Source organism: Pantherophis guttatus, chromosome 16 (assembly GCF_059756535.1).
Source record: "Pantherophis guttatus breed Tessera chromosome 16, ASM5975653v1, whole genome shotgun sequence".
Taxonomy (NCBI): Eukaryota; Metazoa; Chordata; class Lepidosauria; order Squamata; family Colubridae; genus Pantherophis; species Pantherophis guttatus.
The window spans coordinates 4,785,878-4,800,528 of record NC_142078.1 but is presented as its reverse complement, the minus strand read 5'-3'; the positions used below and the strand labels follow the sequence as shown (position 1 = coordinate 4,800,528).

The following is a 14,651-nucleotide window of genomic DNA, read 5'->3' as shown; positions in this document are numbered from 1 at the left end:
ACAATACCATTTTAAATTGCTTTTGTCAGATTTTAGTAATAATCTGTGTCTGGAACTCTGCACTTTGATATGGCCCAAGAGCTAATCACTAAAATGAGGTCGTAATGTCCATTTTTTCCCCCAGTACTGTTGTAACTTCGAACAGTCACTAAACGACCTGTCGTAAGTCGAGGATGGCCCGTGTGTCATATTTTAAAACCCAGCCTTGATTTTTCCTGCAGGGATTAAGCCAGCCCAGCTCCGAAAGAGGAGCCCGTTCATACCCTCAAATATTTATTCCGATACGTTGACTCCCTTTAATTGATCTTACGTTGTTATGGTATGTTTTCTTTTCCCCCCAAGTTGGCATCAATATTTAAACGCTGCACCCGGGCTGCCCTTTTTGGCTTTGCGTCTCACAACACCGCGGAGCTGTGTGTTTTTCGCAAATGTGTCCCTTCCAGGGAGAATAATCAAAATAAAACGGACCGTAGTTTGAAGTTCCCTTGCAAAGAAAGCTCTTTTTTTGTGTGTGTGATTTTTTTCCTTCTCCTTCCAAAGAAACAGGAGTCCTGATCGCTATCAATGCCCTGCTGCTGTTTGTAAGAAGAAGAGGGGGGGAAGCATGGAAATACTTCCAAAGATAAAATAAAATCAGAGGCAGTTTTTATTTGAGGGGAGGGCTGGGGGGAGCGCTGGCTGGCTTCATTATAAAGACTGCAAGAGGCGTTGAAGAGAGATGGAGGCTAACGGATATGAAGGTTTGGGGAGAGATTTTCCCTAAGGAGGCTCAGGGACAAATCTTCCCTGCAGCAAACCATCAGACAAAAGCTCCTTAGGATAGCAATAGCCCTTAGACTTATATACCACTTCACAGTGCTTTTACAGCCCTCTCTAAGTGGTTTACAGAGTCAGCAATCTTGCCCCCAACAATCTGGGTCCTCATTTTATCGACCACGGAAGGATGGAAGGCTGAGATAACCTTGAGCCAATCAGGATCGAACTGCTGGCAGTCGGCAGAGTTAGCCTGCAATACTGCATTCTAATACTCCACACCAAGGAAGGAAGGAAGGAAGGAAGGAAGGAAGGAAGGAAGGAAGGAAGGAAGGAAGGAAGGAAGGAAGGAGAAAAGGGAGGGAGAGAAAGAAGGAAGGAAGGAAGGGAAGGAATGAATAGCACTTAGACTTATATACCACTTCACAGTGCTTTTACAGCCCTCTCTAAGCGATTTACAGTCAGCCTCTGGCCCCCAACAATCTGGGTCCTCATTTTATCCACCTCAGAAGGATGGAAGTCAGCCTTGAGCCAATCAGGATCGAACTGCTGGCAGTCAGCAGAGTTAGCCTGCAATACTGCATTCTAATACTGCGCACCATAGAAGGAAGGAAGGAAAGAAGGAAGGAAGGAAGGAAGGAAGGAAAGAAGGAAGGAAGGAGAAAAGGGAGGGAGAGAAAGAAGGAAGGAAGGAGAAAAGGGAGGGAGAGAAAGAAGGAAGGGAGGGAAGGAACGAATAGCCCTTAGACTTATATACCGCTTCACTGTGCTTTTACAGCCCTCTCTAAGCGGTTTACAGAGTCAGCCTCTTGCCCCCAACAATCTGGGTCCTCATTTTACCCACCTTGGAAGGATGGAAGGCTGAGTCAACCTTCAGCCAGGGAGAACCGAACTGCTGGCAGTGGGCAGAGTTAGCCTGCAATACTGCATTCTAACCACAAGGAAGGAAGGGAGGGAGAGAGGGAGGGAGGGAGGGAGGGGCATAACGCCTGAACTTAATGTAGAATGTGTAAATCCGTAGCATCAGAGCGTGTTAGGCGGGAGGGGGAGGTGAGCTTGGTTGTTTTCTTGCAGATGTTTTACGGAGGGAAGTAGGGAAGGTCCCCACCCCCAAGCGGGATGACTCATGCACTGGCCACGCCCAAGCCCATCTTAGCGAACGGGTAGCATCAGAGCGTGTTAATATAAGGCAACTGGCAGTTGGAACAGAGTTCTTTTCAGGTGGGGCCGGGGAGTAGAACGTCTAACTCCTTAACATCAGAGCATGTGAATATAATACTGTATATGGAATACTAATGATCTGATGGTCATTTTGAAAAATCCTTTCTTAGCGAGCACCTAGAAGCCATACGTGCCAAATTTCAAGTTTGTACACTTTACAGTTCTGGAGATTTCGTGATTATGCTTTTTTCGCTTTTATATATATAGATACACACACACACAGAGGTATTCTCTTTACATATAATAAGTGCATAATGCACTGTCTGAGTTGTTTGTTTACATAATAATACTTCTTAAATTCCTAATAACCTAATTTCTACCCCAGTTGTCCAACCATGGATAAAATAAGTCCCAAGTTTGAAAATATTCTGTGTCTTCTTTTTCTTTTAACTTTAGTGTTAGTCTGTCTGTCCATTTCTGCACAGTCCAATATTTTTTAAACTATTCGTAGGTGTTTCGTCACATTTCCAATGTTGTGCAAATACAATTCTTGCTGCTGTTAAAACATGTAATATCAAATATGTATTCCCTTGATCATATTTTTTTCTGGTATTATGCCTGACAGAAATAGTTCTGGCTTAAAATCTATAGGCTGTCTTAACATTTTTACCAGCATTTTTGCACAATTTTTTTTTTTGTGCTTTTGGGCATGTTTACCACAAGTGATAGTATGTGCCTGGTTTCTGATTACGTTCCCAGCATCTGGTGGACACATTTTTAAACATTTTTGCTAATCTTGCCGGTGGTTAAGTGCTGTCTTTCTTAGCCCTGGAAATTCTGCTCCCGTTTGTGGTCATAAGGAAAGGATTTCCTGTAGGAAGGGAGCAGTGGTGGGTTTCAAAATTTTTTACTACCGGTTCTGTGGGTGTGGCTTAGTGGGTGTGGCATGGCTTGGTGGGCGTGGCTTGGTGGGCATGGCAAGGGAAGGATACTGTAAAATATCCATTCCCTCCCAAACCAGGGGAAGGATACTGCAAAATCTCCATTCCCACCCCACTTCAGGGGAAGGATACTGTAAAATCTCCATTCCCTCCCCACTCCAGGAGAAGGATACTGTAAAATCTCCATTCCCTCCCCACTTCAGGGGAAGGATACTGTAAAATCTCCATTCCCTCCCCAATCCAGTTGAAGGATACTGTAAAATCTTCATTCCTCCCCACTCCAGGGGAAGGATACTGCAAAATCTCCATTCCCACCCCACTCCAGGGGAAGGATACTGCAAAATCTCCATTCCCACCCCACTTCAGGGGAAGGATACTGCAAAATCCCCATTTCCTCCCGATCAGCTGGGACTTGGGAGGCAGAGAATAGATGGGGGCAGGGCCAGTCAGAATTTTTACTACCGGTTCTCCGAACTACTCAAAATTTCCGCTACCGGTTCTCCAGAACTGGTCAGAACCTCCTGAAACCCACCTCTGGAAGGGAGGCTTATTCCCAATTTCAACCCCTTGCAGAAAAGAAAGCTACGCGTGTTCAGAATGCATTAAAATCCCGGTATTCCAATTGTGGCCGTAATTCGAGGAGTACCATGTTTCCCCAAAAATAAGACCTCCCCGGATAATAAGCCCAATCGTGCTTTTGAGTGCCTGCGCTAAAATAAGCCCTCCCCTGAAAATAAGCCCTCCCCAAAAATATTTAAACGCATGTGCAGCCGGTCCCCGCCATTTCCTCTGGTTAGGGTTAGGGAGACAGAGCTGGAAATCAGGTAAGATGGCAAGAGGAGTTCCGTCTTGCTCCATGCGCCCCAAAATAATAAGACCTCCCCGAAAATAAGGCCAAGCGCTTATTTCGGGGTTCAAAAAAATATAAGACAGGGTCTTATTTTCGGGGAAACACGGTAGCTACACTCTTGTAAGTGCTCCTGTATCAAAATACAAAGAGGCAAAGAGCCTGTAGTACAGTGGACTAAAGCACTGTTATTAACATCTGCTGCCTGCAATTACTGCAAGTTCAAATCTCACCAGGCTCAAGGTTGACTCAGCCTTCCATCCTTTCAAAGGTAGGTAAAATGAGGACCCGGATTGTGGGGGCGATAAGCTGACTTTGTATAAATATACAAAAGAATGAAGGCTATTGCTTAACGCATTGTAAGCCGCCCTGAGTCTCCGGAGAAGGGTGGCATATAAATCAAATTTTTTAAAAAAAGGAAAAAAAGAGAAAGAAAGAGAAGGAAGGAAGGAAGGAAGGAAGGAAGGAAGGAAGGAGAGAAAGAAAGAAAGAAAGAAAGAAAGAAAGAAAGAAAGAAAGAAAGAAAGAAAGAAAGAAAGAAAGAAAGAAAGAAAAGCTGACTTTGTATAAATATACAAAAGTATGAAGGCTATTGCTTAACGCATTGTAAGCCGCCCTGAGTCTCCGGAGAAGGGCGGCATATAAATTAAAGCAAAAAATAAAAATAAAAAATGCTCAGGATAAGTCCTAGTTTTAACGGCCAGGGAGGGTGAACTTCATATTCAGCCCTGGATTTCAGAGAGCCAAGAGCTCCGGTGTTTCCAAAGCAAATTGTCTGTGCACTCTTTCTTTAAATTAACTCAGCGGCGGTAGAAATCACCCGAAAGAGAGTTTTAAGAAAGACTGCAGGTATTAGAGAGAGATTTCACAGTGTGAACTCTCCAAAACCCTGCGCCTGGCAGTCGGGCTTGGTGCTCTCCCATGCCCTCTGCTGCTGGGAGAGGAGAGGCATGGCCTTGCCAAGCTCGTAAGAAAGTCATCTACGCCCAAAATAAACGAGCCGCGAGACTCATTAGAGATGGACTTTGAAGGAAAGAGGAACGTTAGTTTGAGGAAGGGCAAAAAAAATCACAGTTGCCAACGATGGCAGTCCAGGCTCTGCTAAGAGGCAAGTCCCGTGGAATATTATTGTATTCCGTTTTGGCCGCCACGCTATTAAAAAAAAAAGATGCTGAGACTCTAAAACAGTGATGGCGAACCTATGGCACGCGTGCCCAAAGTGGCACCTGAAGCCATGTCGCCTGGCGTGCCCGGCATCGCCCATTCCTCTTCCGGGTTTCTGGTGCACGCATGCGCACTGACAACGTTGGAAGCAGGGGTGAAATGCTCCCGGTTCGGACCGGATCGCCTGATCCGGTAGCGATGGAGGCGGGTGGTTCGGAGAACTGGTAGCAAAAATCCCTGCCCCCACCCCCATGCCCAGCTGAGCCGCACGATCATTAGAGGCTTTTTTTCTTTTAAATGCCTCTGCCGATCCAAGCTGAGTTGCCTGATCGGCAGAGGCTTTTTTAGAAAGAGGCAACTCAGCTTGGATCGTCAGGCATCGAACTGGGTATGTCTAGTTTAATGAAAAGAAGGACCAGGGGAGTCATGATAGCAGTCTTCCAATATCTCAAGGGCTGCCCCAAAGAAGAGGGACTCAAGCTATTCTCCAAAGCCCCTGAGGGCAGGACAAGAAGCAACGGGTGGGAATTCATCAAGGAGAGAAGCAATCTAGAACTAAGGAGAAGTTTCATGACAGTGAGAACAATTAATCACTGGAACAACTGGCCTCCAGAAGTTGTGAATGCTCCAACACTGGAAATTTTTAAGAAGATGTTGGATAACCATTTGTCTGAAGTGGTGTAGGGTTTCCTGCCTAAGCAGGGGGTTGGACTAGAAGACCTCCAAGGTCCCTTCCAACTTCTATTAGGAACACAATGATGGTTAGGAAGCCAGGGAGATAAATTCTGCGAGAAAGTTTCTGGTACGACACCGAGTCTTCAGGAGTGAAATGACTTCTAAAGGAAAAGATAAGCCAAGAGCTGTCTTGACAGATGGGACATGTTCCTGCAGGTTCGTACACCATCGTTGGAGGTCTTCAAGAAAAGACTGAACAGCCGTTTGTCCGGGATGCAACCAGATCTCCTGCCTTGATCAGGGGATTGAACTAGAAGACCTCCAAGGTTCCTTCCAACCCTGGGATTCTAGATCACCAAAGCAGAACATCAACATGGCTTCCTAGAGCAGAGATCTCCAACCTTCGCAACGTTAAGACTTATGGACTTCAACTCCCAGAATTCCCCAGCCAGCCAGCCAGCATGGTACGGTAGCCAACCTGCAACATGGCTGGCTGAGGAATTCTGGGAGTTGAAGTCTGTAAGTCTTAAAGTTGCCAAGGTTGGGGATCCCTGTCCTAGAGGGAGGAGATAGAGCAAACTCTGGCTTACCTTAAGATACAGAAGCAGGTCTTGGCCCCCGAGGACAAACGGCAGAAGCCGAACCTCTGTTTGCTGTCGATATCCGTGAGGACAAACGTGAAGTTCTGTCCCACCTGTCCCACCGTGAGGCTGGAAGTGAAAAGAAGGAAGGTGTCAATGAATAGGCTGTTGCCTTCAACCTTGCAAAGTCTTTAAACCAAGGGGTGTCCAACCTTGGCGACTTGAAGACTTGTGGGCTTCAACTCCCAGAATCCCTCAGGCTGAAGGCTTGTGGGCTTCAACTCCCAGAATCCCTCAGACTGATGGCTTGTGGCCTTCAATTCCCAGAATCCCCCAGGCTGAAGATGTGTGGACTTCAACTCCCAGAATCCCCCAGGCTGAAGACTTGTGGGCTTCAACTCCCAGAATCCCTCAGGCTGAAGGCTTGTGGGCTTCAACTCCCAGAATCCCCCAGGCTGAAGACTTGTGGACTTCAATTCCCAATTTGTGGGCTTCAACTCCCAGAATCCCTCAGGCTGAAGGCTTGTGGGCTTCAACTCCCAGAATCACTCAGGCTGAAGACTTGTGGCCTTCAATTCCCAACTTGTGGCCTTCAACTCCCAGAATTCCCCAGGCTGAAGACTTGTGGGCTTCAACTCCCAGAATCCCCCAGGCTGAAGGCTTGTGACCTTCAACTCCCAGAATCCCCCAGGCTGAAGGCTTGTGGCCTTCAACTCCCAGAATCCCCCAGGCTGAAGGCTTGTGGCCTTCAACTCCCAGAATCCCCCAGGCTGAAGGCTTGTGGCCTTCAATTCCCAACTTGTGGCCTTCAACTCCCAGAATTCCCCATGCTGAAGACTTGTGGGCTTCAACTCCCAGAATCCCCAGGCTGAGGGCTTGTGGCCTTCAACTCCCAGAATCCCCCAGGCTGAAGGCTTGTGGCCTTCAACTCCCAGAATCCCCCAGGCTGAAGGCTTGTGGGCTTCAACTCCCAGAATCCCTCAGACTGAAGACTTGTGGGCTTCAACTCCCAGAATCCCTCAGACTGATGGCTTGTGGCCTTCAATTCCCAGAATCCCCCAGGCTGAAGATGTGTGGACTTCAACTCCCAGAATCCCCCAGGCTGAAGACTTGTGGGCTTCAACTCCCAGAATCCCTCAGGCTGAAGGCTTGTGGGCTTCAACTCCCAGAATCCCCCAGGCTGAAGACTTGTGGACTTCAATTCCCAATTTGTGGGCTTCAACTCCCAGAATCCCTCAGGCTGAAGGCTTGTGGGCTTCAACTCCCAGAATCACTCAGGCTGAAGACTTGTGGCCTTCAATTCCCAACTTGTGGCCTTCAACTCCCAGAATTCCCCAGGCTGAAGACTTGTGGGCTTCAACTCCCAGAATCCCCCAGGCTGAAGGCTTGTGACCTTCAACTCCCAGAATCCCCCAGGCTGAAGGCTTGTGGCCTTCAACTCCCAGAATCCCCCAGGCTGAAGGCTTGTGGCCTTCAACTCCCAGAATCCCCCAGGCTGAAGGCTTGTGGCCTTCAATTCCCAACTTGTGGCCTTCAACTCCCAGAATTCCCCATGCTGAAGACTTGTGGGCTTCAACTCCCAGAATCCCCAGGCTGAGGGCTTGTGGCCTTCAACTCCCAGAATCCCCCAGGCTGAAGGCTTGTGGCCTTCAACTCCCAGAATCCCCCAGGCTGAAGGCTTGTGGGCTTCAACTCCCAGAATCCCTCAGACTGAAGACTTGTGGGCTTCAACTCCCAGAATCCCTCAGACTGATGGCTTGTGGCCTTCAATTCCCAGAATCCCCCAGGCTGAAGATGTGTGGACTTCAACTCCCAGAATCCCCCAGGCTGAAGACTTGTGGGCTTCAACTCCCAGAATCCCTCAGGCTGAAGGCTTGTGGGCTTCAACTCCCAGAATCCCCCAGGCTGAAGACTTGTGGACTTCAATTCCCAATTTGTGGGCTTCAACTCCCAGAATCCCTCAGGCTGAAGGCTTGGGCCTTCAACTCCCAGAATCCCCCAGGCTGAAGACTTGTGGACTTGAATTCCCAATTTGTGGACTTCAACTCCCAGAATTCCCAGGCTGAAGGCTTGTGGCCTTCAACTACCAGAATCCTCCAAGCTGAAGACTTGTGGACTTCTATTTCTATTTCTATTTCTATTTCTATTTCTATTTCTATTTCTATTCTATTCTATTCTATTCTATTCTATTCTATTCTATTCTATTCTATTCTATTCTATTCTATTCTATTCTATTCCATTCCATTCCATTCCATTCCATTCCTAATTCCATTCCTAATTCCATTCCTAATTCTATTTCTATTCTGTTCTGTTCTGTTCCGTTCCGTTCTGTTCCATTCCTAATTCTATTTTTATTTCTATTCTATTCTATTTCTACATTATTCCATTCCATTCCATTCCATTCTTTACTCTCCATTCCATTTCTATTTCTATTTCTAATTCATTCCATTCCTATTCGATTCTATTCTATATTAAAACAACATATTTTAGAAACCAAGCCAACAGAAGTTTTCGGTTCAATTTCCTTTCTTCCAACGGCAGAAACAATATTCTGGAGTCACTGCTGGGTCCTCTCCTCCCTCACGAAGGGGGAAAAATATATATATCTCCGGTGTGCAGCGAGCGCGGAGTGAATAGTAGAGAAAGCTACGGCTGGATAAAAGCCATGTACGTACGCAAGGGCCCTGTAATTAGTAAAGGATATGACTCCTAGCAGCTTGATTCCTCTTTCCTAAATAACAGTTTGTTTTATACCCTGAGAAGAGCCGATTACTTGCAGCCGGCGTTTCCTGAGCGGCGTGCAGAGGGGGAAAATACATAATGGGTATTTTAATGTCTTTGGCGGCTTTGCCGACGTTTTTCCATGAATGCTGCCTTCCCCCAGCATGGGAAAATTACAGCCCTGAGTTACCCCGGGGGGGGGGAGGACGGGACTGGGAGACCCCCACTTTGCACCCTATAGAAGAGCGGAGGGGGGTGGATTCGGAAGACTATGCAACCCAAGAAGGAGCGGGGTTGCTGGAGAAAGAATTGAGCGCCGAGCCCACGAAGCCTTGAGGTAGGGGCGCTACGATGCTCAGCCCCTTGTGCGCTTGTCCTCCTCCTCACGGTTCTTGAAGATCCTCCCAAAAAGACACAAGTTGTGGGTCTTTTCTGGGAGGATATTTGGGAGGAACCCAAGGAGTGAAGCGGAGAAAAACCAATCCAGCTCCAGCTTTCCAGAAAGCCTTTTTTCACCACGATGTTCTTCTACCATCTTTCGCAAACTTCTTCAGATGTTCTTCTCCCGCACTGAAGGGGCCAAAGCTTAGCCCTGGACATAGGAGATGTCATTCTTCCCGTCCCACTTCAGAAGGGTCTCCCCCCATCCCTGGCATCCGATCGTGCCACTTCTTCAAGGTGTGGTGGGCTCCAGAGGCATTCCAATCCATTCTTTACTCTCCATTCTATTTCTATGTCTACATTATTCTATTCTATTCTATTCTATTCTATTTCAATTTCTATTCTATTCCGATTTTTCTTCTCTTCTCTTTTCTCTTCCAATTTCTCTTCTCTTCTGTTATTCTATTCTTTTCTGTAATTCTATTATATTCTGTTATTCTATTCTATAATTCTACTCTATTCTACTCTTATTTTATTCTATTCTATTCCAGTCCGGTCCAGTCCAGTCCAGTCCAGTCCAGTCCTTATTCCATTCCGTTCCGTTCCATTCTGTTCTATATTCTGTATTCTCTTCTCTTCTCTTCTATTTCAATTTCTATTCTATTCTATTCTATTCTATTCTATTCTATTCTATTCTATTCTACTCTACTCTACTCTACTCTATTCTGTTATTATATTCTATAATTCTACTCTATTCTACTCTTATTTTATTCTATTCCAGTCCAGAACAGTCCTTATTCCATTCCATTATATTCCATTCCATTCTGTTCTACATTCTGTTCTATATTCTCTATTCTATTCTATTCTATTCTATTCTATTCTATTCTATTCTATTCTATTCTATTCTATTCTATTCTATTATTTCAATTTCTATTCTACTCTACTCTACTCTACTCTGTTATTATATTCTATAATTCTACTCTATTCTACTCTTATTTTATTCTATTCCAGTCCAGTACAATCCTTATTCCATTCCATTCCATTCCATTCTGTTCTACATTCTGTATTCCGTATTCCGTATTCCGTATTCCATTCCATTCCATCCTATCCTATCCTATCCTATCCTATCCTATCCTATCCTATCCTATCCTATCCTATCCTATCCTATCCTATCCTATTATTCTATCCTATCCTATCCTATCCATTATTCTATTCTATTCTATTCTATTCTATTCTATCCTATCCTATCCTATCCTATCCTATTCTATCCTATCCTATCAATTATTCTATTCTATTCTATTCTATTCTATCCTATCCTATCCTATCCTATCCTATCCTATCCTATCCTATCCTATCCCATTCTATTCTTCTAGTCTAGTCTAGTCTATTATTCTAGTCTATTCATTCTGTTCTCTTCTCTTCTCTTCTCTCCCACAGAAAGTAAGAGAAAACACTTCAGCAGGATCATTTATTTATTCCTCCTTGTCTCCCTCTTATTGAATCTACCTGCCCCGTAGCGACACTAAACTCCACTCCTTGCAGCCACCCGCACAATTTTGACGCAAGACATTGCAGCAAAGACATCAATGCCACACAATAATGAAGAGAAGCCAAAAGAGCGTTTGACAACGAAGAAGGACGGAGAAGAAAGGGAGAGTTATGGACAGTTGCTGGAAATCACCCACCCATTTTGGGCAACGATGTTTGCAAGGAGCAAATTCAAAACTCTTAAATTCGTTGCAAATCACCTCATTTGCAGAATTACCCACCCAAAAAACCCAAACAAAACCACAGTTGTTAAAAACTACACAACTTTAACAGCAGAATGTAAATAATTTCTAAGACAATGTTGCAGGAAGGGGGAAAAAAGGAAATAGATTTGGCTTCAGATAATACAATTTAAAAAAAAAAATTAAACACTTCACTAAAAATCCTTTTAAAAGAGGTTTAGGCAGAGCCTTAAGAATGACCTGATCTTTATTATCTGGCACAGTTTTATTCTTTCTTTCTTTCTTTCTTTCTTTCTTTCTTTCTTTCTTTCTTTCTTTCTTTCTTTCTTTCTTTCTGATAACGTCTCTAGGAACTCAACCTTCACTAAAGATTTTTTTAAAACAGGTTTAGGAAGAGCCTTAAGAATGACCTGATCCTTATTATCTGGCACAATTTTATTCTTTCTTTCTTTCTTTCTTTCTTTCTTTCTTTCTTTCTTTCTTTCTTTCTTTCTTTCTTTCTTTCTGATAATGTCTCTAGGAACTCAACCTTCACTAAAGATTCTTTTAAAAGAGGTTTAGGAAGAACCTTAAGAATGACCTGATCTTTATTATCTGGCATAATCTTTCTTTCTTTCTTTCTTTCTTTCTTTCTTTCTTTCTTTCTTTCTTTCTTTCTTTCTTTCTTTCTTTCTTTCTGATAACATCTCTAGGAACTCAACCTTCACTAAAGATTTTTTTAAAACAGGTTTAAGAAGAGCCTTAAGAATGACCTGATCTTTATTATCTGGCACAATTTTATTCTTTCTTTCTTTCTTTCTTTCTTTCTTTCTTTCTTTCTTTCTTTCTTTCTTTCTTTCTTTCTTTCTGATAACATCTCTAGGAACTCAACCTTCACTAAAGATTTTTTTAAAACAGGTTTAGGAAGAGCCTTAAGAATGACCTAATCTTTATTATCTGGCACAATTTCTTTCTTTCTTTCTTTCTTTCTTTCTTTCTTTCTTTCTTTCTTTCTTTCTTTCTTTCTTTCTTTCTTTCTTTCTTTCTTATAACGTCTCTAGGAACTCAACCTTCACTAAAGATTCTTTTAAACAGGTTTAGGAAGAGCCTTAAGAATGACCTGATCCTTATTATCTGGCACAATTTTATTCTTTCTTTCTTTCTTTCTTTCTTTCTTTCTTTCTTTCTTTCTTTCTTTCTTTCTTTCTTTCTTTCTTTCTTTCTTTCTTTCTTTCTGATAACGTCTCTAGGAACTCAACCTTCACTAAAGATCCTTTTAAACAGGTTTAGGCAGAGCCTTAAGAATGACCTGATCTTTAATATCCGGCACAATTTTATTCTTTCTTTCTTTCTTTCTTTCTTTCTTTCTTTCTTTCTTTCTTTCTTTCTTTCTTTCTTTCTTTCTTTCTGATAACATCTCTAGGAACTCAACCTTCACTAAAGATCCTTTTAAAAGAGGTTTAGGAAGAGCCTTAAAAATGACCTGATCTTTAATATCCGGCACAATTTTATTCTTCCTTTCCTTCTTTCCTTTCCTTTCCTTTCCTTTCCTTTCCTTTCCTTTCCTTTCCTTTCCCTTTCCCTCTTTCTTTCTTTCTTTCTTTCTTTCTTTCTTTCTTTCTTTCTTTCTTTCTTTCTTCCTTCCTTCCTTCCTTCCTTCCTTCCTTCCTTCCTTCCTTCCTTCCTTCCTTTCTGATAATGTCTCTAGGAACTCAACCTTACCTGTCCACGTAGAAAGGGAAACAGAACTTGGCCACCGTGGGCAGAATTTCCTGCGGAGAGAAGAGAAGGGCGAGAGAGGGAGGGAGGGAGGGTGGGGAGGAGAGAGATAATTTAATCCTCCGAAGGGACCAATAAATCTGATGTTAACCACACAGAAACAGCAATCTCGCAAACTCTGCCCCGCAGAAAGCAGAGACAGACGAGGAGAAATATGCTTTATCAATTACACGGAAGGAGAAGGAGCCGCCAGTCAATCATGTGTGAGAACAAACATGATCAAACTTCATTAAAAATGAAAAATTAATCAAGAGTCACACATGGGTAAGCAGTGAGGGTGGGGGGAGCCGCCGCGGCAACCCTGGGTAGGGGGGGGAAGCGATGGGGCTGGCCTAGCGCTAAGTCGCCTCCGGGGAGGCTCTCTGACCCCAACATATGGTGACCAGCAATGCCACCAGGACTAGCGAGGGGATCTTTGGCCTCCTCCTCCTCCTCCTCCTCCTCCTCCCCCCTCGTATCCTAGGAACCAGGTTGGCTGAGAGGGGAAACAGCTTCCCTTAGAAGGAAAGCATGTAGAAACTTTTCTACATATCTTCCACTTCGTCTTCCTTCCTTCCTTCCTTCCTTCCTTCCTTCCTTCCTTCCTTCCTCCGTCATCCCCTTTGCCTTCCTTCCTTCCATCCATCCCCTCTTTTCCTTCCTTCCATGCCCTTTGCCTTCCTTCTTTCCTTCCCTTGTCTCATCTCTTTTTCTTCCCTCCCTTCTACCCATCCACTTCTTTTCCCCCCTCCCTCCCTCCCTCCATTCCTTCCTTTCCCTCTTTTCCTTTCTTCCATCCCCTTTTCCTTCCTTTTCTTCCCACCTTCCCTTGTCTCCTCTCTTTTTCTTCCCTCCCTTCTACCCATCCACTTCTTTCCCCACCCTCCATCCCTTCCTTCCTTCCCTCTCTTCCTTCCTTCCTCCGTCATCCCCTTTGCCTTCCTTCCTTCCGTCCCCTCTTTTCCTTCCTTCCATGCCCTTTTCCTTCCTTCTTTCCTTCCCTCGTCTCATCTCTTTTTCTTCCCTCCCTTCTACCCATTCACTTCTTTCTCCTCCCTCCCTCCATTCCTTCCTTCCCTCTCTCTCTTTCTCCTTCCTTCCTTCCTGTCATCCCCTTTGCCTTCCTTCCTTCCCCTCTTTTCCTTCCTTCCATCCCCTTTTCCTTCCTTTTCTTCCCTCCTTCCCTTGTCTCCTCTTTTTCTTCCCTCCCTTCTACCCATCCACTTCTTTCCCCTCCCTCCCTTCCTTCCTGTCATCCCTTTTCCTTCCTTCCTTCCCCTCTTTTACTTCCTTCCATCCCCTTTTCCTTCCTTTTCTTCCCTCCTTCCCTTGTCTCCTCTTTTTCTTCCCTCCCTTCTACCCATCCACTTCTTTCCCCTCCCTCCCTTCCTTCCTGTCATCCCTTTTCCTTCCTTCCTTCCCCTCTTTTACTTCCTTCCATCCCCTTTTCCTTCCTTTTCTTCCCTCCTTCCCTCGTCTCCTCTCTTTTCCTTCCCTCCCTTCTACCCATCCATTCCTTTCTCCTCTCTCCCTCCATTCCTTCCCTTCCCTCTCTCCCTTTCTCTTTCCTTCCTTCCCTCTGTTAGTTTCCTTCCCCCCACCCTCCCTTTCCTTCTTACCTTTTCCCTTCCCTCCCTCCCTCTCTCTCTCCTCCCTTCTTTTCCTCCCTCCCTCCCTTCCCCTTCCTTCCTTCCTTCCCTTCCCTTCCTCTTCCTTTCCTTCCTCCCTCCCTCCCTCTTCCTTCCCAAAACCAACCTTAGCACACTTGTTAAAATTACCCATTGATCTCCGTAATACAGAGCTTTTTCCGGACCAGTAATAATAAATTGTGTGCTCGCGGAACGGATGCTGCATGCTTCATTTATTTTTAAATCCCCCTCCATTATTTAACAAACAAGCCACATCAATCTAATCGTCCATTTAATGGTGCTGGAAACATATCGACAGTCTGGCAATCCCA

At 44.7% G+C, this 14,651-nt stretch overlaps 1 protein-coding gene across 4 annotated transcripts in view; it reads right to left on the bottom strand.

Moving 5' to 3' along the window:
- Nucleotides 1-14,651, bottom strand: part of DENND1A (DENN domain containing 1A) — a 266,239-nt gene that overhangs the window by 167,713 nt on the left and 83,875 nt on the right. For all 4 annotated transcript variants that reach the window (XM_087879481.1, XM_087879478.1, XM_087879480.1 and 1 more), the window contains exons 4-5: nt 12,656-12,705; nt 6,132-6,251 (exon numbers count right to left, since the gene is read on the bottom strand). In XM_087879481.1, coding sequence (XP_087735607.1) covers nt 6,132-6,251; nt 12,656-12,705 — 170 coding nt within the window. The remainder of the gene's footprint in view (nt 1-6,131; nt 6,252-12,655; nt 12,706-14,651) is intronic.